This window comes from Danio rerio, chromosome 16 (genome assembly GCF_049306965.1).
Source record: "Danio rerio strain Tuebingen ecotype United States chromosome 16, GRCz12tu, whole genome shotgun sequence".
NCBI lineage: Eukaryota > Metazoa > Chordata > Actinopteri > Cypriniformes > Danionidae > Danio > Danio rerio.
The window spans coordinates 44,875,624-44,900,048 of record NC_133191.1 but is presented as its reverse complement, the minus strand read 5'-3'; the positions used below and the strand labels follow the sequence as shown (position 1 = coordinate 44,900,048).

The 24,425-nt window shown below is 35.4% G+C and overlaps 3 protein-coding genes across 8 annotated transcripts in view; 2 read left to right on the top strand and 1 right to left on the bottom strand.

Moving 5' to 3' along the window:
* ndufaf6 (NADH:ubiquinone oxidoreductase complex assembly factor 6) overlaps positions 1-24,425 on the top strand; it is a 78,349-nt gene that overhangs the window by 24,257 nt on the left and 29,667 nt on the right. For 2 of the 3 annotated variants that reach the window (XM_021466778.3, XM_068214211.2), the window contains exons 10-12: positions 3,988-4,021; positions 12,732-12,830; positions 13,428-13,510. The gene's annotated coding sequence lies outside the window, so the exon portion shown is untranslated. Of the gene's footprint in view, positions 1-3,987; positions 4,022-11,376; positions 11,446-12,731; positions 12,831-13,427; positions 13,511-24,425 lie in introns of all 3 variants that reach the window. The other variant, XM_073926517.1, reaches the window with a different exon arrangement.
* The window catches only part of LOC101885642 (beta-2 adrenergic receptor), a 108,892-nt gene continuing 98,145 nt past the window's right edge, over positions 13,679-24,425 (bottom strand). For 2 of the 4 annotated variants that reach the window (XM_073926514.1, XM_073926515.1), the window contains 2 exons: positions 20,629-20,743; positions 13,679-20,013 (listed from right to left, as the gene is read on the bottom strand). In XM_073926514.1, the coding sequence (XP_073782615.1) occupies positions 18,834-19,895 (1,062 nt within the window). In that variant the 5' untranslated portion in view covers positions 19,896-20,013; positions 20,629-20,743 and the 3' untranslated portion in view covers positions 13,679-18,833. Of the gene's footprint in view, positions 20,014-20,628; positions 20,892-21,183; positions 21,444-24,425 lie in introns of those variants that run through there. The other 2 variants (XM_073926516.1, XM_005158247.6) reach the window with 2 other exon arrangements.
* The window catches only part of plekhf2 (pleckstrin homology domain containing, family F (with FYVE domain) member 2), a 28,014-nt gene continuing 27,755 nt past the window's right edge, over positions 24,167-24,425 (top strand). Inside the window, 1 exon segment of the mRNA NM_200244.1 lies at positions 24,167-24,408. The gene's annotated coding sequence lies outside the window, so the exon portion shown is untranslated.

Below are 24,425 nucleotides of genomic sequence, written 5' to 3'. Positions count from 1 at the left end.
TGCAGAGCTGTAGCTGCTTCACTGGGCTTACTACGCTACTGTATTTAAATACTGCTCATTATGGTGGTAATTGGAGAGATCATTTTTTTGGTAACAAGGTGGTACTTGATGAAAAAAGTCTGAGAATCACTGCTCGAGTGGATTTGTCATCTGAAATATGCAATGAAATGTAACCAGAGCAATGGATGGAGCAAATGTCTGTCTGCGGACTGCGAGGGGTGTAACTTGTAGTAGAGTTGTTACTTGCAGTTATCGAGATCCCATACCATGCGAGATTGTACATTTTCAGTAAATATTTCACGCGTTCGCTCCAAATGTATCCACAACCTATTCATTTAATATATTTATTAATTTAGCAACTCCACTCACTGACTTCTTTATCCATTTGGTTATGACAGTTTGCCTACTCGGCGTCGCCCCCTGTTGTTAATGGTGGGCGCATCCCCTTTTAACTCACGTCTTTACGTAGAGCAGTTGTAGATGTTAATAATTGTGATGCTTGGGTTTAGGGATGGGGTAGTAGACGTTAATAACTAGTGGTACAGCGCCGTCTTGCTGACAACAAGGTTTTAACATGTGGGTCTTGATAACTGCAAGTTACGCCTCTTCTATAAGTTTTGCCCCCTTCATGTTATGCTCCTGTCTTGCAGTCCGCAGACAGACACTACTCTATCTGAGAGTGCACGTTTCAGTGTGTATGTGCAAGTCTGCAGCCAGATACTATTAGTTGGATTTTTATCTTTGGTTGAAATAACCTTTTTAATATGATAACCAACACATTTTCTGCTTAAATATAACTTTCTTGGTTCAGTATGAAGCTACAGATTATTGTAGGGTATAATATCCATGGTATTTTCTTTTATTGTCCATCAGAACAAATTAAATGACGAGAGAGAAAGTTGCTAACGTCCTACCCTTCATTTGTTTAGGGTTTTTATTTCCAGTCACTACAGATGTGATGCATTTTGAAAGAGTTTCTAATTGCTGCGCTGCGCCTCTAAAACGAAACTGACAGCTTCTGTTGGCCCACCACGCTCCTCTTACTCGCATTCAGATCTTGAGATTGACCGCCTCGATTGCCAAGGTAAATAGCTTTTCATTTTACGCCCCGAGGAAACTGCTCTGCTATTTATCAAGTGATAACAACATTTCATCAGCTTAGGAGATAACTGACTTCAAATTAAACACCTGTCATTACAGAACTTTCAAAATCATTAAACACACATCTGTGGTGTGCTGCTAAACGCTGGTGATCTCGGGTCTAATTAAGCGTTTGGGATTTCACCGTTTCACTGAGGCCAGAATAACAAAGGGATGAAATGTTATTTATCCTGATTAAGTTTAGCTTAAATAACCTAAAATAGAAAGCTGGCTGTTGATTTAGTCACTCTTCAAAATCTAAGTAACTTTTCAATAGATAAACATTATTATCACTCTCAGGTTAGACATTTAAAGAGCGGTTATTTACAAAAAGTATTTTTGATGACACATTGTATCTTAAGCATAAAGTTTACACTTCTCAGCTATAAGTTATGCTGTTTTGGGATAATAATTTTTAATTATAACATATTTCTTCAAATAGCTTAATAGTTATTTTGCTTAAGAACTATTAAACATTTGTTAGAATCCCACTTTAAGTTTAATTTAGTTTAATATACATACTAAAATTGAAATCTGTACTTTTTCCAAGGGTTAGAAACAGTTGTTTCTTTTACAGTAATATCACATAAAAAGGCAATCAAGAAGATAGAGATATAGGCTGCGTCTGAAACCTCATACTTCCATACTATATAGTACGCTAAAATCAGTATGCGAGCCGAGTAGTATGTCCGAATTCATAGAATTCGAAAATCAGTTGGCGAGAAGTACCCGGATGACTTACTACTTCCGGCGAGATTCTGAATTGCGCATCCCATGCACGCTGCGCTATCCCATAATGCCCTGTGAGAGAATTCATGAATGGGACTGAAGCGATGAAGCGACGCAACTGACACAAGTAGGTCATGTGACCATGAAAAAATGGCGGATGTAGTACGTCCGAATTCCATTCATACTTTTCACATTCATACTGAGAACGTACTTTTCTAACGGCCGAGTAGTACGTTTAAATTCAAATGCAGTACCTACTGAGTAGTAGGCGGTTTCAGACGCAGCCATAGTTTGTGCTTGATTTACACTCACCGGTCACTTTTATTAGCTACACCTGTACAACTGCTCGTTTACACAAATTTCTAATCACATGGCAGCAACTCAATGCATTTAGGCATTTAGACACGGTCAGTACGATCTACTGCAGTTCAAACCGAGCATCAGAATAGGGAAGAAAGGTGATTTAAGTGACTTTGAATGTGGCATGGTTATTGGTGCTAGACGGGCTGGTCTAAGTATTTCAGAAACTGCTGATCTACTAGGATTTTCACGCACAACCATTACAAGGGTTTACAGAGAATGGTCTGATAAAGAAAATATCCAGTGAGCGGCAGTTCTGTGGGCACAAATGCATTGTTGATGCCAGAGGTCAGAGGAGAACGGCCAGACTGGTTCGAGCTGATAGAAAGGCAACAGTAACTCAAATAACCACTGGTTACAATTGAGGCATGCAGAAGAGCATCTATAAATGCACAACATGTACAACCTTGAGGCAAATGAGCTACAGCAGCGGAAGACTGCACCGGGTGCCACTCCTGTCAGCTAAAAACAGGAATCTGAGGCTACAATTCACCAAAAGCAGCAACAAGCTCACCAAAAGTTGACAATAGAAGATTAGAAAAACGTTGCATGGTCTGATGAGTCTCCATTTCTGCTGCAAAAGTTGGATGGTAGGGTCAGAATTTGGCATCAACAACAGGAAATCATGGATTCGTTCTGCCTTGTATCAACGGTTCAGGCTGGTGGTGGTGGTGTAATGGTGTGAGGGATATTTTCTTGGTCCACTTTAGGCCCATTAGTACCAATTAATCATCATGTCAGTGACACAGCCTACCTGAGCATTGTTGCTGACCATGTCCATCCCTTTATGACCACAGTGTACCCACCTTCTGACTTCCAGCAGGATAATGCGCCCTGTCATAAAACACAAATCATCTCAGACTGGTTTCCTGAACATGACAATGAGTTCACTGCACTTGAATGGCCTCCACAGTCACCAGATCTCATTCCAGTAGGGCACATTTGGAAGGTGGTGGAACGGGAGATTCACATCATGGATGTGCAGCCAACAAATCTGCAGCAACTGCATTATGATATCAATATGTCAATATGAACCAAAATCTTTGAGAAATATTTCCAGTACCTTGTTGAATCTATTCCATGAAGTATTAAGCTGAAGGCAAAACTGAGTCCAACCCGGTACTAGTAAGGTGTACCTTATAAAGTGGCCGGTGAGCGTATTTATATTTACAAACCAGCTTAGTGCAATGATTTTCTTTTTCTCTTTTTTTTTAACAAAAATGTTTGCTCAAGCCTTTAATATCAGAAATGATGAGTATTAATTTGGTTTTGTTGTCAACATGCAGTAGCTGTTGAAATGCACTTTAAGAATCAACCTTCTTTCTTTTGAAAGACATGTTTACTTCTACATTTTGGATGGCCTGAGGGTGAGTATATCAGGATATCTTATTTTTTGGCTGAATGTTCCTTTAAGAATAAATTCGATGCAGTTTAGTGGAGCAGGAACACATTTCTTTGTCCTCTGATTTACATTATTGTCAAGCTTCAGAAACACAGCAGAGCTGGAAGAATTTTTGATTGTGTGAACAATTTTGGCCTCAATCTTCCAGCTCTGAAAAACTGCAGCATGAAAAGAACAAATTAAAATGATCATCTTAGATCTCTAGGCATTCTTGTCATATCATTATAGACCAGACAGTGAATGTCTTATTTTGTAAAATAAGATTTACATTGAGAGTCAGTGTGGTCTAATATGGTTTTTTTCTTTTTTTTTTTTTTTGGTATGTTCTTTAAAACATTTTCCTTTATATTCCACAGAAAGAAACTAATAATGGTTTGGAAGGCCAAGAAGGTGAGTAACCATGTTTTAAAAAGTTAATTTTATTTTAATTAAACACTATCCCTTTAATATCTGCTTTGAGGATTGGTTCGACAAGAATGAACATTCTTTCATCCTCTTTCATCATCACAAAGGGAGAAAGTTTTAGTATTCTGGCAACACTTTTCCACATAATGAAAGTGAATGAGAAATTGCAAAATGACTAAAAGGTTGTTGAAATGACCTGCAGATTATTATGCAGGAACTCTAAATTAAGTAATAGCTTTGTGTGAGGAACAATATATGTTAATCTAGCAAGAAGAATGTTTGGTTTGAATTATTAAAGTGTGAATAAAGCTTAAATGTACTAAAAAAGTAATATTAATGTTATAGTAATAATATTTTTTCTATTTGAAAATCTTAATTTTTAAGTGCAAAAAATATTTAAGTTTTTATTTTCTTTTATATTTCAGTGTATGGCTGAAGATCATGAAACTGAAATGTGTATATTTAAAACATTACTTCTGCAAGCACAGTTTGGGTCAAGGATTTATTTGTTTTAATTTAGCTTATTTTCAATAAAATGAATTTACTGTATTTTAGTTCAGTGATGTATTTTAATGTCATATTTTGTGATTTTACAGTGCTAAATTATTTTAATAGTTAGCAGTATTTTTTCATGTGTGTTTTCAAATAGCAAGTGCCTAACCTAAGTGAAGTTTATTCATAAATTAATTTTGAGAGGTTCACGTGCTTAAGATTAACCATGGCTGGTCCCGCATTAGCTAACATATGATTCACCAATCAGATGATTCCTAAGTCACTCTAAATAACCGGTTTCTTACCTCAGTATCTTAGTCTTGAAGAATTCCCCCTCCTACCCCTACTCCTTCCTCCTTTTTCTAGATTGGTTGACACGGGGGCCCAGTGATTAACACTGTTACCTCACAGCAAGAATGTCACTGTTTAAAAGTTCTTACTGAGCCAGTCGACATTTCTCTGTGGAGTTTGCATGTTCTCATGTGGTTTTCCCCCAGGTTCCCTGGTTTCTTTCCACAGTCCAAAAACACGCAATATAATTAATTTGACCATTCCAAATTGGCACTGTAGATGAACACTTCGTAAAGGCTGGTTTATACTTCTGCGTTGAGTGATCGGCGTGACCCATGGCGCCTGCCTTGCGCATAGTCATGCATCTATACTTCTGCGTGCTGTTTGTGTTGCTCAACAATAACGCTTCCTAAACTCTAGCTGGCAGTAGGTTTTTATGTTCCTCTCTGTCAAGTTTCTATGGTGTTTTGTTTTTTCTGAACGATATCTTAATGTACAAGTAGCTAAAACTCAGTTATTCTAAGGCTGGAACCGGCGGATGTGCAACAACTATAATCATGAGGTAAACACAACTTGACACTTGTAAACACACACCAACGGGTTCATGCAGCTCTCAGTTCTGCCCACACTTGTCAGCACTACAAAGTCGACCAGTCACAAAGCTTGCACTACACGTCTTTGCAACATGTAGTTACATTTTTTGAGACAATACGTGTCAGAATCTGTGTTAGCCACCGCATAGGCTATGTGACCACGCGAAGGCTGTGCAGGAGCATATGCATGCGCTTAACGCAAAAGTATAATTCAACCTTAAGCAGTATAGCTACCCCTATAATCTCTCATTAGCCATTAACAAGATGGAGGAATTTATTTAAGATTTAAGATCAGGGTTCAAGGATTTAATTAGCTGAGGGCTCTCACCTGGGACAGCATGCCAAACAAGCTTTATTATCAATCTTCAACTAAGTGTGCACTCTTGAAACAGTATCATTCTGAGTGTGCCTCAAACAAGTGAGTGGGTTTAACAAACCACCTGTAGAAAACACTTTTTCATCTCTCTGACACTTTAACACTTAAACCAGTTTTGCATTGTTGGACATGTTCTTGTATTTACTCTATATCTTAAAAAAATGCTTATTGCTTCACACAGGCGAGTGGACTTGACAAACCATCTGTAGAAACACTGCAAAAAAAAAAAAACACTCTCCCCTCCTAACTCTAGGACTTAATTCTCTGAGCACTAACACTTCTTATGTGTATTGCCTCTTCTTTTTGAATTGCTGAATGCCTCCTCAATTATAAGTCACTTTGAACAAAATTGTCTGCCAAATGACTAAATGTGAATGTATATTTTGTTTTTAATAATCCTTCTAGAAAATCTAGTGCTCTTATTATTATTTTTATCCATTTCTCAGTGAATATAGGCAATAAACAGATATATTTATTAAAATAATATTTTAGTCACCAAAAATATTTAGAAATTAAAAGATAATACTATTAAATTTAAGCAAATATTGCAAAAAAATAAAAAATAAATAAGTAAAAAAACATTTACCACCTACATTAACATTTTTTTTTTTAAAATTTGTATTTAAAATTTTACTATAACATATAAATTTTGGTGAACTAGTTTTTGGACCGTTATCGTAAGTTATTTTTTTAGATAAGCTCCAGAATTGGCTTCAGTACTGACTAATCTAATATATATGCACACATATAATATTGTATAGCTTCCTATTAAAAATATGAATTTAAAAGATAGATTTGTGAGGGGTGTAATATGCTGAGCACTGTACAGTTATTTATATTTTGTTCCAAACTGACCATGCTGCTCTACAATAAATAAGCTGTTTAAGCTGAGTAATTATGCAGCACACAAAACCTGAAATTTCTTATGGAAACCTGAAATTTCTTAACCATAGAATTCACTCATGAAAGTGGATTATTAAATCTCAGAGGCTATCGACTTTACTACCAGTCTGAATCGGCACTGAATAACACCCATTTATTCTTTTCTTTCACCCACTATTATCCTGTTAGATCACTGGCATATGAAGTATTTGAATGCGTTTCAGCTCTTGCATCTCTGCCATGTGTAATGAGGGGTATTGTGTCTCTGATCGGCTGTTCTGACATTCGTCTGTCGTTTCTCATTTTCACATGAATTCCGCTGAAGTGGTATATTTAGGGTAATTTTCTTCAAGTCCAGACAGACCTGTAAAAACCTGCATACTGATTATCTAAATAGAGCAGTATGCTAGGAAGAAAGAAAGCTGCTGGGTGTGGTCATTTTTAGTCATGTATATTATTTTATTTCATACAGTTTGTTTTCTTTTTTAAGGCAAGGAACTGTAGGTGAATACAGAAATGGATTTTTAACATGTTTTGTGATGCAGGTTTTCATATGCAAATGAGACATAATTTAATTGAATATCTGCTAATTTGTAATTATTACTAGCACAGTCAGGTTCAATATTGTTGTTTAATTTTTTAACACATTAATGATAAAGGTTTTAACTGAGTGAGTTTTTTGGGAATCACATTAGCATTGCTTTATAAATCAGAAACTAAAAGCCAGAAAAAATAGTTCTGTAGAATAAAATGTATATTATCAGGAAAAATACATATAAACTCTGATTAAAACTTTCACAAGATGGCTGGGTAGTTTGGTGTGTGAATAAATGCTGAAGTATAGAGTAAGATTTATGCCTCATTACAGGAAAAAAAAAAAAAAAAAGCTACAGTGAGTGAAAGTTCAAAATTACCACTACCGCTGCATGTGACGCTGCCGCGGGACAAAGCGATTATTAAAATGTTAATATTTTACAACAGGTGTAACATCAGTTCGCGACAATGACGCCAGGACACACTTGTCAACCCTCCTGTTTTTTTTTGGGATTCTCACTATCATCCTGTAAAGGAATTTTCCCATATTTTCAATCTTTCCTGACATGAGGGAGAATAAATGATGTGCTCATAATAATTTGTGGGTGCAAATCATTTTAAAAGTGTATTTTTGGATGTTTTCATTGCATTAGACAAAAGTAAGACAAAAGTAAGTCATTTAGCCAAAAAAAAAAAAAAGCTAAATCTTAAAATTGACATACATAAAAAGTGTTTTTGCTTGTGGTGCCTCATTTTAATGTATGTAACCGTGTTAGAAACTTAACCAACAAATCATGCATGTATGACTTCCACATGATCCACGGCAGCAAACAGCCATTAGCAAAGGCAAATTAGAATAATGCGACCTTCCTCCTAGTGTGATGTGCCAGTTTTACGGAGGCAATTCCAGGTCAGAGTTTTTATGGATGCCAAACACGCATCCTTCATTATGACCTCATAACCGTCAGCTTAAATAGACTTGTTTTTGCTGAGTGTAAATGGATAAACAAGAACACAGCATTAATGAAAAACACTTCACTCAACACTTGTGTTTGAAATATTGTTTCATCAACTCCATTAGGTTAAAAAAGAGATTGATGTAACAAACAGAGCTACAATTCCAACATAAAATTAAATTACAGTCTGATAGAGGGACATTTATAGCACGGCAGAAGTCTGCTTTGGATGTTTTATGACCTTAAATAGAGGTGAATATATGTACACTCAGTTTATAAATATTAGATTTTGTCAAACCTGCAGATGGCTGTGTACAAGTGGATGGCTACATGTAAACACTTGTCTCTTGAAGAGATGCAAACAATTTATTGTTTACTGGTCATACAATTGTATAGAAAAGAAAAAACACATCTATCACCACTTCACTCGTATTATGAGAATTAGTAATAGTTCATCCTAAAATTGAACAAATATCACTATTTCATAATAATATTTTGGATTAAATAATATCATTTAATATAATGTTTATTAGTGTGTATTGCATGTGTATGTTTTTAACATTTTTGATAATTATGATTGTAGTTATTCATGACCCATACTGCCTTGTATCAACGGTTCAGGCTGGTGTAATGGTGTGGGGGATATTTTCTTGCCACACTTTGGGCTCATTATTACCAATTGAGTATCGTGTCAATGCCACAGCCTACCTGAGTATTGTTGCTGACCATGTCCATCGCTTTATGACCACATGATGGCTACCTCCAGCAGGATAACGAGCCATGTCATAAAGCACGTATCATCTCAGACTGGTTTCTTGAACATTACAATGAGTTCACTGTACTAAAATGGCCTCCACAGTTACCAGATCTAAATCCAATAGAGCACCTTTGGGATGTTGTAGAACGGGAGATTTTGGCAAAATTAAGTTCTGAAGGCAAAAGAAGGTTTAACCCGGTACTAGTAAGGCGTACCTAATAAAGTTGCCGGTGAGTGTTTATATTACAGAATATTGTAAGTAATAGTATATTTGCCACAATCACCAGCGAGGCCTTACAGATTGCTGGAAAACATGCACTATCACCTGTGGCACAATTCTGACACTAAAATGAACTACAAGTCCTATGATTTCATGCACGCACACACAAACCTGGGCCAGATTTTCCTTGATTGCAAACACACAGCTGAAGCCTTTGACGAATGATTACAAGGACTACATATTCACTCACACACACTCTTTGCTAAGATTATGAAACTGCAAGTGAGCATTGTGAAGTGTTTCCTTGTCTTGTCTGCCTTGTTTTTTGACGTTTGCTTTGTTTATTGTTCTCTGTTGTTTTTCCGCCTGTCCTGACCATTTGCCTGTACTCTGACTATACTTTATTGTCCCTGTATTGACCTTTTGCCAGCCTGATGATACTCTTAAAGGTGCAGTATGTAAGTTCGAAACCCAGTGGTTGAACTAGGTGTTGCATTCCTGGATCAAAACAAACGCAAGCGCGGGTTGCCAGATTGAGGACCAACAGGACCGAGTCTGACTATCAGGCCTAAAGGCTGATCGTGTTCAAAATAAAAGCAATGGCACGCAATGGAAGGAATATTTTCCATAAGAAATATTTTCCATAATTTTTTTCTGACCAACTCTTTGAATTTATATATTAAAAACGGCTTTTATATCTTGCAGCTGAACAACAGAAAACTGACAATAAACATCTCAGAAACACCATCATGTGCTTTATTCAGTGTTAAATGCTAGCAATGTGCCATTTTACATGACAATATTTGCCATAGCAGCAGATAGTTCACCTCAGATCTTAAAAATGAAATAAACTGTTTGAAATTGAACCTTAGAACTTTAGACTCAAAACTAACACATATCAGTGATTCAGCATTTATATTTAATAATGTTAAAGAGGCTTATTATGTATTAATTATATCATAAACCTTACCACTTTGTGAGTGATTTCTGTCATGTTTCGTCTGGTGAAAATAAAGAAACTGCTTATCACTGCAAATCTCATCACGTAGCGTGTTGTTAGAGGACAGGATTAAAATGTAACCTGCTCACATTATGTTTTCATTTGCTACATTTTATTATTTGCTAATTAATAACCTCATGTGGAACTCTGAATCTGCATCTCATTCTGGAGTCTGCTACTTTCTACCGGAGGTGGCAATTTGGTCATGGGCGCATGCTTTGAGAGCCTTTACAAATGAATGAATGAAATAAGCAGTTTTCCAACATGGGAACCTGAGGTGATGAAACATAATTGGCTAAACTGGCAACCGTTCCGGCATCTAACAGACATTTTCAAAGCAGAATATCTGACCTTAGCATTGTTTTTCAGATAAACAAGCATGTTTCATAAATATTATAGTATTTTTATGCTTTAGAAGAGTCAAAAAATGTAATAAACTGCATTTGGATCCTCAACTCGTCAACCCAACTCATTACAATATTATATATACACACACATTTCTCCTTCATTGACAATAAACCATTCTCATTAAAACATGGTGCATGTTGTCTTATAAGTGACTCAATCTTACAGATGGCGTTGAATCATTTGCAAACGGATAATGAATCAATGATAACACTGTTATTATGAGCTCACACTGCTGGCATTAGATTACATAGTTATATAATTACAACTACATCACACTCTTTGCTATTTTACTGCCAATTGCTCAAAATCACCACGCATACCAGAAATATTACCGGTGAACTGCTGAGTAATACTGTGCCATAAGCTGTTCTTGTGATGCATTTGCCATTTACACGGTTCTTTTTAAGCCTTGCATACATTCATGTTCTGGCCTCATGCACATACACGTGACTGGCATTCTTTCCAGAGGGATTCCCTCTGTTACAACATGTGTAGAGGGAAAAAAATCACACATTGTTTACCAGAGGCCCTGTGAGTAAGCTGCCATATTTTGTTGTGATAAATAACAATCTTGCTAGTGCTCCACTGAAATGACATTGAAATTAAAAAAAAAGCAAAGCCAGGCCATCTGCCCTCTTCCCAAGGTCTTATGGGAATTGGACAGGCCCCGGGTTCAAAACTGGACCCTCCAGGATTGTCACATCTATGAGGGGACAAATGATTGGAGATTCACCAGACAGTAATCTCCGAAACAAGATTAAAGACAGCTTAGTCAAATTCAGACTTAAAGATTAACATGGCTAACATTTGCCTACTCTGCTGGGTCTTCAGATGCATCATGCTGTTGCAGTACATCTGTGTGAGTGTATTTGCAGGATGAGAGATGACAGATTTTGAAGGGTGAGTTGTACATTTGAGCTGTTAAGCACGTGCAAAGCAATGAGATTGAGCTGTGCAGTATATTGCTATCGGTTTGATACAAATATGTATAGTATAGCTTGTTAGGCTATTAAAGATTATATTTCTGATCAGTTTAACAAAATAAAAGTGCCCCTTCTGTTATATATGCATTTATATTTACATACAATAGATTTATATTCCTCCAGGGTGAATTTTTTTGTAATTTTCTCACAGTAGTCTCACACCTTGCAGCATCAGGTCACAGGAGGTCACAGTTTAAGGATATGGTATATCCAAACTCCTCCCTTCTAAGAGCCTGCTCTGCTCTGATTGGTTAGATTGATCAGCCTGTTGTGACTGGTCTGCAGTGTATGGAACATGTCAAAAAACATAAAGCTGTTACTATGCAGTGCTCAGCATAATTGAGTACACCCTATTTTGAAAATGATTATTTTTATGCATTCCTCAGTAAATATAGGCAATGTATTTTAGTGCATTTTAACAAAACAGATATATTTATTAAAATAATATTTTGGTCACCACACATATTTAGAAAGTGAAAGATAATACAATTAAATTCCAGCTAATTTAGATTTTTCCCTTCTTTTTGTGTTGTATTTAATATTTTTCTATAACATAAATTTGGGTGTACTGGTTTTTGGACCGTTATCGTAAGTTATTATTAGACAAGCTCAAGATTTGGCTTCAGTACTAACTAATCTAATGTATATGCACAAATATAATATTGTATAAGCAAGTGGCAAATGGAGAGAGAAAGACCTTTTAAAAAGCTACTTAAATGCATTTCAGAAGATCTACAAATATACATTTTTATTGTTTGATTTTTCAGCGTTCTTAAACATTATTTAAATAAACATTTATGAAATTGTCTATTTATTTATACATTTAAAACACATATTTTATACAGGTTTTTAATGCATTGTTTTCTTCTTTTATTGATTATATATATATATATATATATATATATATATATATATATATATATATATATATATATATATATATATATATATATATATATATATATATATATATGTATGTATGTATGTATGTATGTATGTATGTATGTATGTATGTATGTATGTATGTATGTATGTATGTATGTATGTATATATATATCTATTTATTTGTCCATTAATTGTCCATTTAAATTGTAAATTGTAATTATTTAAATTTAAATTATTCATACACATTTTATTGCTTCAATTATTAAATTTTATAATCATTTTATTTCTAACTGGCACTCCTGGTCCTCCATATTACAGATGATGCTGTACTCAAACTTCCAAACCAAAGAAGGTCATCAATATATCAACGATGAAGATAGAAGATGCACATCAGAGTTCAACAGGAAACACTGAAAGGTAAGATGTTGTCATATCATTTAATATTGGCATAATGTTAAATTGCACATTACAGTAACATTTAATAGATACAGAATTTTTCATCTTTTGTTATTCCTCTATTTAATGTAAAGTTTTAGAGTCCATAAATTACCAATTGTTGTTTAATGTCAAAGATCATTAGGTAAAGATCATGTTCTGTGAATTGTTTTAATTTTCTACTGTAAAAATATAAAAATATAAGTAATGTGCATTGCTAAGCATTTCCTATAGACAACTTTAAAGGTGATTTTCTCCATATTTAGATTTGTATTTCAGATATTTAGTTGTATCTCAGCCAAGTATTGTCCTTTCATTAAAGTATACATCCTTGGAATACTTATCTATTTAGGTTTGAGTTGATGTATAAATCTTCAAACAATTGCGATTATGAATGGTTTAACGATCCTTGGTCGCAGACAGATTTGTAAATATATCAATACTTTTTAAATTCAGTCTGTTTGGGGTTTACATTGATTATTATGTCCAGTAAGTCCATGTATAATGTAATGGTTTTGCTATATCAAATCAAGCCTGGCTCCTTTGAAAGTGCATATAAAGTTGATTTACTTTTTGCAGCACAGAAAACAGAGTCTCCTCCAAATGTCAACATGAACCATATTGTTCCAGTCCTCAGCTACAATTAACCTTTGAGGATCAAGGTAGATATTGTCCGCACAACTCGTTTTTGCACAAACTTCTTTCTTTCGTTGGAGAATAACAGGCTTATTGAGCACTATGAAACTTTTAGAAGATTATTTAGTACATTTACAAATGACTCCATCACACATGAAAAGTAATATTGGAAAGTGTCATCACCAAAGAAGTCGTTTAAAAATCACCAAAGCCGTGGATTTATTTAAATAAAACAGATGAGAAAGCTTGACTGTATTACAAAAGTGCAAAAGAATAATGATCTAAACAACAATAAATCAATAGTCACTGAACATCAAGGTGTTTTTGGTATAATATGTTGGCCCTTGTTTAACTAATTATGCATATGATATAAATACACTGATGTGTACATGTCTTATATAACACACCCTTCTGGCACTAACCTATTTGTATGAATACACAAGCAATGAACAGCCAACCTTACAAAAATGTCTGCTTTATCTGTTCACACAGTTTCTCTTGATTCTTCACAACGAAAAAAGATGAGTAAATCAGTAGCCTAAAGAAACATGTTACAAGTATAATAAGCTTAACACTCATATTTTTAGGATTGTCATTATCCTTGCTTATATTCATTAAGTGTGACATGATGAAATCTGTCATGCAGTGTTTATAATAAAGAAGGTGACCTGAGGATAGCATCAAATGCCACTCAACAGACAGTTATGAAGGCATCGAATCGCTCTGGCAGTAGTAGGCAATCATCTTTTTTTAGCCTAATGGTTGGAGATCTAAGCTGATCAGAACATTTGTAAACCAGGACCATAAAACCAATCATAGGGATCATTGTTTTTTTATATTCAGATTCATGAAAAGCTTAATGAGTAAAACGTTATTAAGATATTAAGTATTAAACGTCTACTTGAAGATCTGAAATCGTGAACGTTCAAAGAAACTAAATATGAAGAGTTCAGATGCATAAACCTTTAAGTGACATCAGAAATTTTCTTCTAAAATGAGGCTTTTTCTCAGCTGCCTATATGTTTATGTTCAGTTATTTCACATTAAAGGTAATAAATACAACCTATTCTATGCAGTGCTTAATTTGTAAATGGATCATTTCTGAAACAAACCCTGGAAATAAACATTACCTTGACCAACGTCCGCCACACAATTTTAGTTTTCCTGGAACACGACGTTATTTAGTGGATAATACAAAAAGAAAATACATTTCTGAACGGTCTTTAGTTGTTTTGTGCAATGTAACATTAAAGGCTCTATTTTGAAGATTCAGGCGCAAAGTCCAAACCGCAGGGTGCAAACGCATTAAGGGCATGTCAGAATCAAGTTTTGCTATTTTAAGGATGGAAAAATCAACTTTGCGCCTTGGCGCATGGTCTAACAGGGTTAAGTTTATTGCCTTAATGAGTTACAGGTGTGTTTTAAGAACAAAACCAATCAGAGTCTCATCTCCCATTCCCTTTAAGAGTCAGTTGCGTCTCACCATGGCACATATGCTATTTACATGATGGACTTTGTAAGTGGAAAAACTGGGCTGGAAAATAATACTTTTTGTAATATTTTAATCCTTTAATTATTTTTCATTTGTAAAGATATTTGTGTACATCCTGTGTGTATTAAGCAATGTTTAAGTGAGGCACCCAACTAACTCTGCGTTGTACTATAGATCTGTTTTGATCTGATCTATTCTGAAGTCTGTTATAGTTCTTAAAAATAGCAAAGCGCCAGCAATGCGCCTTAACACACCTCCTTTTTTAGACCAGAATGCCTATGGGCGCACATATGAGCGCAAATGCATTTTCTATTTAAACAGCGTGCTGCAACACGTCAAAATGACTCTTGCGCCAAACTTAAACTTTCAAACAACAATTGCTTCGCGCCTTGCGTTGTGTGTATGATAGGGCCCTAAGGGTCAACTATGGGTACCAAACAAACATGTAGCTACAAACATAAATTGTATGAAAAATCAATATCCAGTTTACTAACACTACTGACATGCAGCTCACTTCACTATTATGTGCCAAGCGAAAATGACTCGTTCAGTCTAATCTTTAAGAAAAGCCCACAGTTAGCTCTTCCGTCATGTTTTCTGGCTGACTTGAAATCGCTTTGCTTCTGCCTCCCGCTATCCTGATGCAGGCACAGTTTTATCTTCTCTTGATCAGGCTCATTATAAGATTTACTCGTGGTTTTAAAAAAAAAATATTTGCTTGACTTCCTCTGGTATTTTGAAAATTCAAATATTATTTAGGTAGGCCACCATGCTATTATTTGTTTTCACTGCTCACTATGGACGAAACAATAATCACCAACCAATGAGAGTGATTGTTAATGTGAGAAAGATGATTGGTCGAAGGTGACTACATTTATGTTTGTGCACGCTCACACTATCCACACTGCTTTGCTCACTGTTTTTCCTTTAGACTCATACGGTTTCTCACTGTCTCTCTCTCTCTCACACACACACATGCAGGTATTCACCATGTAAAAGTTATTGCAGGATCAGTTAAAATAAAAACCCGAATGCAAAACACAAATATTTGACATTTTTCAAAACAGGATCTGGCAAGATCCGGCTCAAATTAAACACTGATTCTATGTCATCAAAGTAAAATTACTAAACCTTCACACAGGAACCTGAGAAAAATGCTCATTTTAGAAGATATCTTCAGATGACACTTTGAGGTTTTTGCATCTAAACTCTTTATATTAATAAAATTGATATTACATTTGTCCAAATTAAGTAGCAATGCATATTACTAATCAGAAATTATGTTTTATATAGTCTTCACTGAATTTGTTTTACCTAATATTCTTAATTTTTGGCATAAATTGGTCATTTTGAAATGTGTTTCTGGCTATTCCTACAAATAAAGCAACTTAAAACTGATCTTGTGGTCCAGGGTTACATTTTAGGTTGGATTATGACCCACACTGCAAAACAATGATTTTCTTAATTGGATTTTTTTTTTGTTTCTAGTCCAAATATAAAAAAATTCTTAAATCAAAAAGAATTTTCTAGACAAGCAAAACATATTGTATTGTTTTAAGAAAAAATATGCCAAAATTAAGTGGGTTTTTCTTTAAAATAAGCAAAATAATCTTATGTCAAAAGAAAAAACAAGATTATTTTGCTTGTTTTAAGGAAAAACTCACTTAATTTTGGCATATTATATCTGAAAACAAGACAATATATTTTGCTTGTCTGAAAAATTCTTCTTCGTTTAAGAATTCTTAGATATTTGGACTATGCAAAACAAAACTAAGTAAGAAAACTATTTTTGCAGTGGATATCTCCAGTACATCTTTAAGAAATAATTGAAAAGTTTAGATGCAAAATATAAAAATGCCCTCTTAAAATGTTGTTCTTAAATAAATATTTTTCTCAGGCTCTTGTGTGTAGGTTCAGTTATTTTACTTATAAGGTGATGAATCTGTCCTTTTCATTGCCTTTAAAGTGAAATAACTGAACAAACATATAGGAGATTGAGAATAATGCTTGTTTTAGAAGAACATTTCAGACTGTATTTGCATCTGAACTCTTCAATTTCTTAAGGAATAGTTAATGTGCTATTCAAACATCCTGACTTGAACATGGAAGAATGTTTTAGGCTGAAAGCATGGTCTTCAGTGATTCATGAAATAGAAGCTGACTGTTACTACCACTTTAAAAGTCAAATAAACGTATCCCTCCTGTTGTCTTAAAATTTTGTAAACACTCTTTGCCCTTCGGGTCAGAAATGACCTGCCTTCACTTAACCTTTAAATTAAAGCAGCAAAATCTAGTTTCAATCCTCAAATCTATTTTGCATGAAGAGGCAACGTCATCTTCATCACAAACTCTGTAAATGTTTAAGTTTTCCCTCATCAGGGTGAAGTATTTCAACAACATTTATTCAGAGGTGAAGTGAAGGGTATATTTTTAACGTTAAAAGTACCTGCATAAGTGTAAAACATTTTTAGCAAGACGTTATTTGTAAAAATGCAAGTGGCAAATTCTTAATTGTGTGTTTTCGGGTCAGTGTGTTGCAGTGTGCATGTGTGTGAGCAGTTTTTCTGGTGTTCATTCATTTTCTTTTCGGCTTAGTCCCTTTATTAATCTGGGGTCGCCACATCGAAATGAACCGCCAATTTATCCAGCATATGTTTTACGCAGTGGATGTCCTTCCAGCTGCAACCCATCCATGGGAAACAACCATACACACTCATTTACACACATACACTATGGACAATTTAGCCTACCGAATCCACGTATAGCGCATGTCTTTGGACTTATGGGGGAAACCGGAGCACCTGCAGGAAACTCACGCGAACACGAGGAGAACATGCAAACTCCACACAGAAATCCCAACTTACCCAGCCGAGGCTCGAACCAGCAACCTTCTAGCTGTGAGGCGACAGCACTACCTACAGCGCCATCGCGTCGCCTTTTCTGGTGTTAAAATGGTTTTATGGGGTCAAACTTGATACAATAAGGACAACTTTGTATACCTTAAATGTGTACAGCTTTTCTGAAAATAGAAAATTATATTTTTTCTAATGTCATCTTTTTAAAAAAGTCACCAAATGAAAAAGAAAAACATTTTTTATGTTTTTTTTCTGCTGTTAAAATGGTGCACGAGTCATTTTTGACCCGTAAGTCAACAGGAGGGATACATAAAAAAACAAAAAATACCTACGGCTCTTAACAATATATACAGTAAGGTTGTATATGAAGTGAAATCTGGAGTCTGGAGTGCCGACTTGCTGTCATGACATTTGCAGACACAAACTGAAGGTTGTTGTTTTACTGCTCTTTATGAAGGAAGCAGCATCCTGGATAAGAGCAAGTACCACTCTGCTGAACAATAACACACATCCATTCCATTGTCAACAGCAGTAGCTCATGCGTGTCATTATGTATCAGAAAGCAGCTTCTTGCACAGATCATTATTTAGCTTTAAGACCTTCAAGTATCACTGATGTGTATTAATTTTGTTTTGCCTGTAAGTTTTTTATTGTTACTCGTAAAATGCTAGTAGATTTCCACTAGCGCTACATGAATCACACATACTTTCAACTAAAATGTTCTTCTTACAAAGTATAAAACCATTTCATGAATGCAACTAGAGTACAGCTAATTTTCATTTTTCTGTGATCTATCCCTTTATGTTTACCTCAAGTTCACCAGGGACTTGGCAGCTTTGTTAAGCATGTTTTCTAGCTTATCTAACATAGTCTGTTGTTAAACATGGACCAGCAATAAACCAAACATCAATAATTTCAAAGATAAGCTGGTATATAGAACATTTTAAGTGCCTTTAATAAAAGCACCACTTAAATTAGGCTATTAATCAGCCATATCAGTGATTAGGGTTGCTTGGCTGCTTCCTCGTCGGTTTTCCCGCCATTTACAGTGTTTTCGTACTCGGTTTTCTTAGATGCAGTGTTCAATCGAGCTGAGGTAAGCAGCTGACACGCGCGACTTCTAAACTTCTGGTCTCTCACGCCATAGATTATCACATTCCAGCAGCTGTTCGTCGTCAAAATCCAAAAGGCAAAAAACGAAAAAGTGCACCATTCGTTTCCCAGCACATTTCCAACTACAAACACGGCAATGGGAGTAAAGGAAGCGGTGAACGCCAAAGTGAGGGTCCCTATCGTCTTGGCAGCCTTGATGTCGGAGAAGGTTGGCTTCGTTGCGCTTTGGTTCTCGGTCTCAGCCAGGTGTTTTCTTCTTTTTGAATGCTGGCGGATTGTGGTGAGGGATATGATATTGATGACAACTGTACCTCCGAGCAGCGTAAAGTCAAAGGCAGGGAAGAGTAAAAGAATTTTCCAAGCTCTGGATGGGAAGTCTGCGCTTCCCAGCGCGTAATTGCACATTCGGCTGCAAGGATTGTACTCCAGCGCGATTTCGTTGCTGAAAACCATTGGAGATATTGCCAGGAAAAAACTGCCCATCCAGGAAAACACTATTAGTATGCTTGTTCTCTTTTTAGTTATGACAGATTCCTTGTGCAGTGGCTTCAAAACGGCAATGCTCCTTTCAATAGTCAGAAGGAAAATGGTTGTAATGGAAACCAAAGTGCATCCCGCAAACACAGGTCCGATGAAACTGCACGGGTGGAAAGGTGAGGTTTGGGAATTGCGCGTTGTCCACTCTGGCATCGAGTTGTAAACCATAAGAGATATTTCTGTGTAGACTGAAATGGGAACCACAAAAACGCCCACAGCCAGGTCTGCCACGGCCAGTGATGCTTTTAAATACCCCTGGGGAGTGTGGAAGTGTTTGGTTCCAGAGACCACCGCCAGTGTCAGGAGGTTTCCGAATAGTATAGCAAGTATGAGTGATATCATGAAGACCACCATGAATATTTTGTTGGTCGTGGTACAGCAACACAGACTGCAGTTAGTGAGCTCCTCTGGCATCTTTGTTCAGCTGCGCGTAAAATCCCCGTCAGTAGCACAGTGGTATTTCTCCTCTTGGCTGGGAGGCAAGGCACGGCAACCTGCGCATGGTGGGCTGTCCAAATTGAGAAATGTATTCCTGCCAAGACCATGATACAATAATGATGAATACAACATTATGCATAATGGCCACACTTGTTTTCAAGAAAATATTACACACAAATGGTGCCTCCATATTTGTACACAAAACATTTTCCATGAAATACTGACATTGGTAAATTGGCATCATTGAGCATTTTAGGACCAAAATCCAGTAGCCTATTTTAGTTTTAACATTATCTGTTTTGTTTGGATAATAATGCACTTTGTGAGCTAAAAAAATAGTATTTACAAACTATTATTACTTCATTTTAGTGTACATTTTTATTGAAACAATAATGGATGCTGTGCTTCAACCTGATTGCAACTGGTGTTATTAAAATGCTGTAAATCCATTATTAAATAAAATAATCACAAGACGTAAACTTTTTGTGGGTAAAGAAACTCCAGTTGTAAAATTTAATTTGTCAAATTATATACATGATAATTTATTATAATCCTTTTTTAGCTGATAGGTGCAAGAAATTTACTTTAAAACCACATTTTAAAATTGATTTTAGCAAAATTAGACTGGTAAATGACATAAAACACCACAAGAGGTAAAAGCACAACCATTTTTGACACCAATTTTAGATACAGTAACTGATGAACCCACCTTAAAATGAAAATCCACGTCTCCAACTTCTCGCGTCTTCGAAAATATAATGCACAAGTTCGGCATTTTTAAGACTTCACTTTAATTTCCCCACTACAATTCATAAGCAAATCATCTGAAAAAAAAATTGCAATAGTTATTCATTTTGAGAAATGTCCTCTGCAATCCACTTTCTCTGACTGCTCTTTACACTGTGAGCTTGTCCACGAACAGCGTTGAGCGCGAGCGCTGATGCTACTCTGACGTGTTCTGCTGCTGTCACTGGATTCCCCGATGGCTATTGTTTACTCTTCCCACGATTACAGAGCATGCATAAGTATCAGGGAAGCTATAATATGATCAATCAAGAGCAATCAAACAGTGGCTTGTTCATTAGAGCATTCAGTCATTGCGTTGCAAAAAAGGAAATATAAGCATAATGTAGTGTGCAAAATTACATCATTTAATTATAATTACATGACCAATGATCAAAATAAAAACTAAAATACACCATAGAAGAAATAAATAACATTTACTTGTACTATTTTCTACATCCTAATAAATCAAGCTGTTTACCTTTGTGTGCACACAGACAGGCACCTGGGGGCAGCAGAGAGTTACACTTTATGTGGAAAATGTGAAGTTTTTTTTCATAATTCTTGTCAGATTCCTGCTTTTATTTTATTTTTACGAGATAATAAACGTAACCCATTTAAAATAACCTATTGTTTTATGCAAATTAATTAATTCAATGTCAAAGAACTAATGGGTAGAGTAATGTTTAGTAGAATAATCTTTCTGGGAGCATGGCTGTCTTTGAAGCCACTTTTTAAATTATCTGTCAAATGTTAGAAATAACAGTTTAAAGGTATGCCCCTGTCACTGTTTGCAAGATCACCATATTTCCTGTGCCCACTGGCCTAGAAATATATGTGTAACATTGTTAAGAAAAAATGATGTCTGCAAAATTTTTGCACATAATTTACATGGGTTGAATCTAATCAAACAAATTAAGTTTAATAATGTTTAACTTAATTTGTTTGTTTAAATGTAACCCTAATAAATTGTTTACAACCACTTAACTTAATTAAGTAAATCCAAGGAATCATCTGCAAACCGTTTTTTTCGAGGGTATGTATAAATCTGGAGGAACTGATGTAGCAATTGCTTTAAAGCTTTTTTTCGGTCTTTTGTGCTTTTTTTTGCTTTATTTGCCTTTTCTTCTCTGTCTTTATAGTTGCCGTTGCTTATTTTATTGCTCTCTGTTGCTTTTCTGGTCAAAATACAAATATAATAGAAATAAAATATTATAAAAATATTATAAAGAAAGAAATTAAATGCAACCTAATTAACAATGAGGAAAATGAAAATCTAAATCTTTATAATAGTAAAAAAAAGCTTTGCATTAAGCGCAGTAGTCTTGTTCATGACGTCCAAGCAGCTGTTAATGTTGTAATCAGCAAAAATTCAATGTGGTAGATGAGTATCGCGTTTAGATGACAAGGCTTTTCTCTGCAGAAACAAGAAATACAGTTAATGACATCAATATAGCTATGCTGAATCACCAATGGCCACTTCCCGCACCTAAAGCAGGAAAACATTCATGAGATTCTTTGGTAGCCTACTATAAAAACAGAGAAATGCTGTCTGGCATATTTAGTATTTACTAGAATGAGGCATTCATTAGTAGTTGGTGCAATTCTGGTAAAAAAAGATCAACAAAATGCTTTAACAGCTAGATAAGAGGTTAGTTCAGGCTGGTAGTTAAGGGTAGTTTAGGTGGTTCAAAAACCCACCCCCACTGACAAAGGTCCAGAATTTGTCCCATACATTAGCTCATTTGTCCTATTTTTGACTGCTATTTCATCAAAAATTGTGAAAGTAACCTATCTAAAAAGGCTTTAAGACCAAGTGGAATCCTCTGTTGGCTGTCATGACTTAAGCTAATCAGTTTTGGCCAATGCAAACTATTTTTTTTATCCAACATCTGTGCAAGAAAACATACAATCGAAGTGTAGCGGCCCCATGGCATCAAAGAAGGAGGCAGAGAGTTTTCATTGATGCTTGCATGGTGATTTATTTGACCAGAAGCCATAAACCTTTGAAACTGTATGAAACACTGAAGTCATCTTTCACTGCTGACCTACTGTATTGTTTTTAAATAGAGAAAACATTTGACAAGTAACTTTTATTCTAGATCTCAGACCTTATTCATGAAAGAAAAAATGACCAATAAAAAGGTGTGAAGCACCAAAGGCGGCCTATATTAAAGTTCACTTCAATACTAATCAGGCCATGAATTTTCAATTTAACTTTTTTACAGGAGAAAAATCAGGAAAAATTAAGCTTTACATTATTCTTGTTTATTTACTTGTTTTTTTTTATTCAAATGGCCAAATTTGAAGATTGTTATTTGCTTAAAGTTACAGTTTTTAATAATAAAAAATGAATCCTATTTTTTCTTAATGATAAATCATGTAATAAATTAATATCTATAGTATGTTTTTTCAAAATATTTAAGAAGAAGCTTTGATACATTAAAAAGTTTGGTTCTGATGACAATCCGACAAGCTATTTAAACAAAAAGTGCTTTAAATGTCCTTATAATTAAATAGAAAATTAGGCAAATAGGCAAACCATTTCAGGAAACCAATTGTAACAAAGCATTTAAGTTAAAAAACTATTCCCAATGAGTATTGTGAACTTAATCAATTTCAGTAAACGAAGCTGTTTGAGCACAGTAAAACCCAATAAATGAAGAAAACTTAAACCAACTGAGTATTGTAAAACCCAATAAGTAAAGGCAACTCAAACTATTTGAGGAAACCCATTGCTACAAACCATTTGAGTTAAACTAATCTATATGAGTACTGTGAACTTACTCCATTAAGTTGAAGTAATGAGGTTTTTAATGAACTCATTACTTTCAACACTGAGTTCAAAACTCTTTTCAAATGACTAGAATTAACTTTCAGTAAAATTTGAGTTTACTACACTCATTTCATATGATAAAGTTGACTGTTGGGGTTTACAGTATAGAAAAAGAACCACCCATTTTACCAGGTTGCCCTTTTTAAACAAGAATGATGCAGTATTTATAGGTGTCCATTATATAAACAACCAAATAAAAATACAAATTTGCAAAACACTCCAAAACATGCATTTTGATAATAATTAGGAAAAAAAAATATTGTGTCACTTCAATGTGTGTACCCTAGTCAAACAGGGCTTACTCATAGACATCAACTGTCCGAGTTCAACACTAGTTCATGTGTTTTGGCTGCATGCCTTAAAATAGTCATGCCCTCATAAACCACTAAAACTAAATATTGTGCCTTTATAGCCATTCAGTTATCAGTTGGGAACTTGGAACTACTTTTACCACTCAGATTGGTTATTAAACCCACTGTTGATCTCACACACACTATGCAGGCAGTTGTAAACCTGCGGTTTATTACAAATAAACACGCAAGTTCATGTTTACAGCAAGAAAGAAAAGTGAAAGGCATAACGGGAGCAGTAGACTACGCTAAATATACAAGGATTAGTGTTTATCCAGATTAGTCCCTGCCCCTTCTCCCACACCACCCCGACCCGGAGTCACGCTAGTGACGCTTACATTCCCTGCTCCTGCCCTCAGCCATATTGAAACTGCAGTTTCCGACTTTGGCTGCCCGGGAAAGTGGCAGATCAGCTTCCAACTCAAGCTTTTTTGAATCTGGAATTTAAATATTTTGACCGTTGGAAAACTTCAGAGAGATTGCGGCTTCCCGTCTCCAGCCGTTGATCGGTTGTGTTGAGGTAAGTGCGCGCGTGCC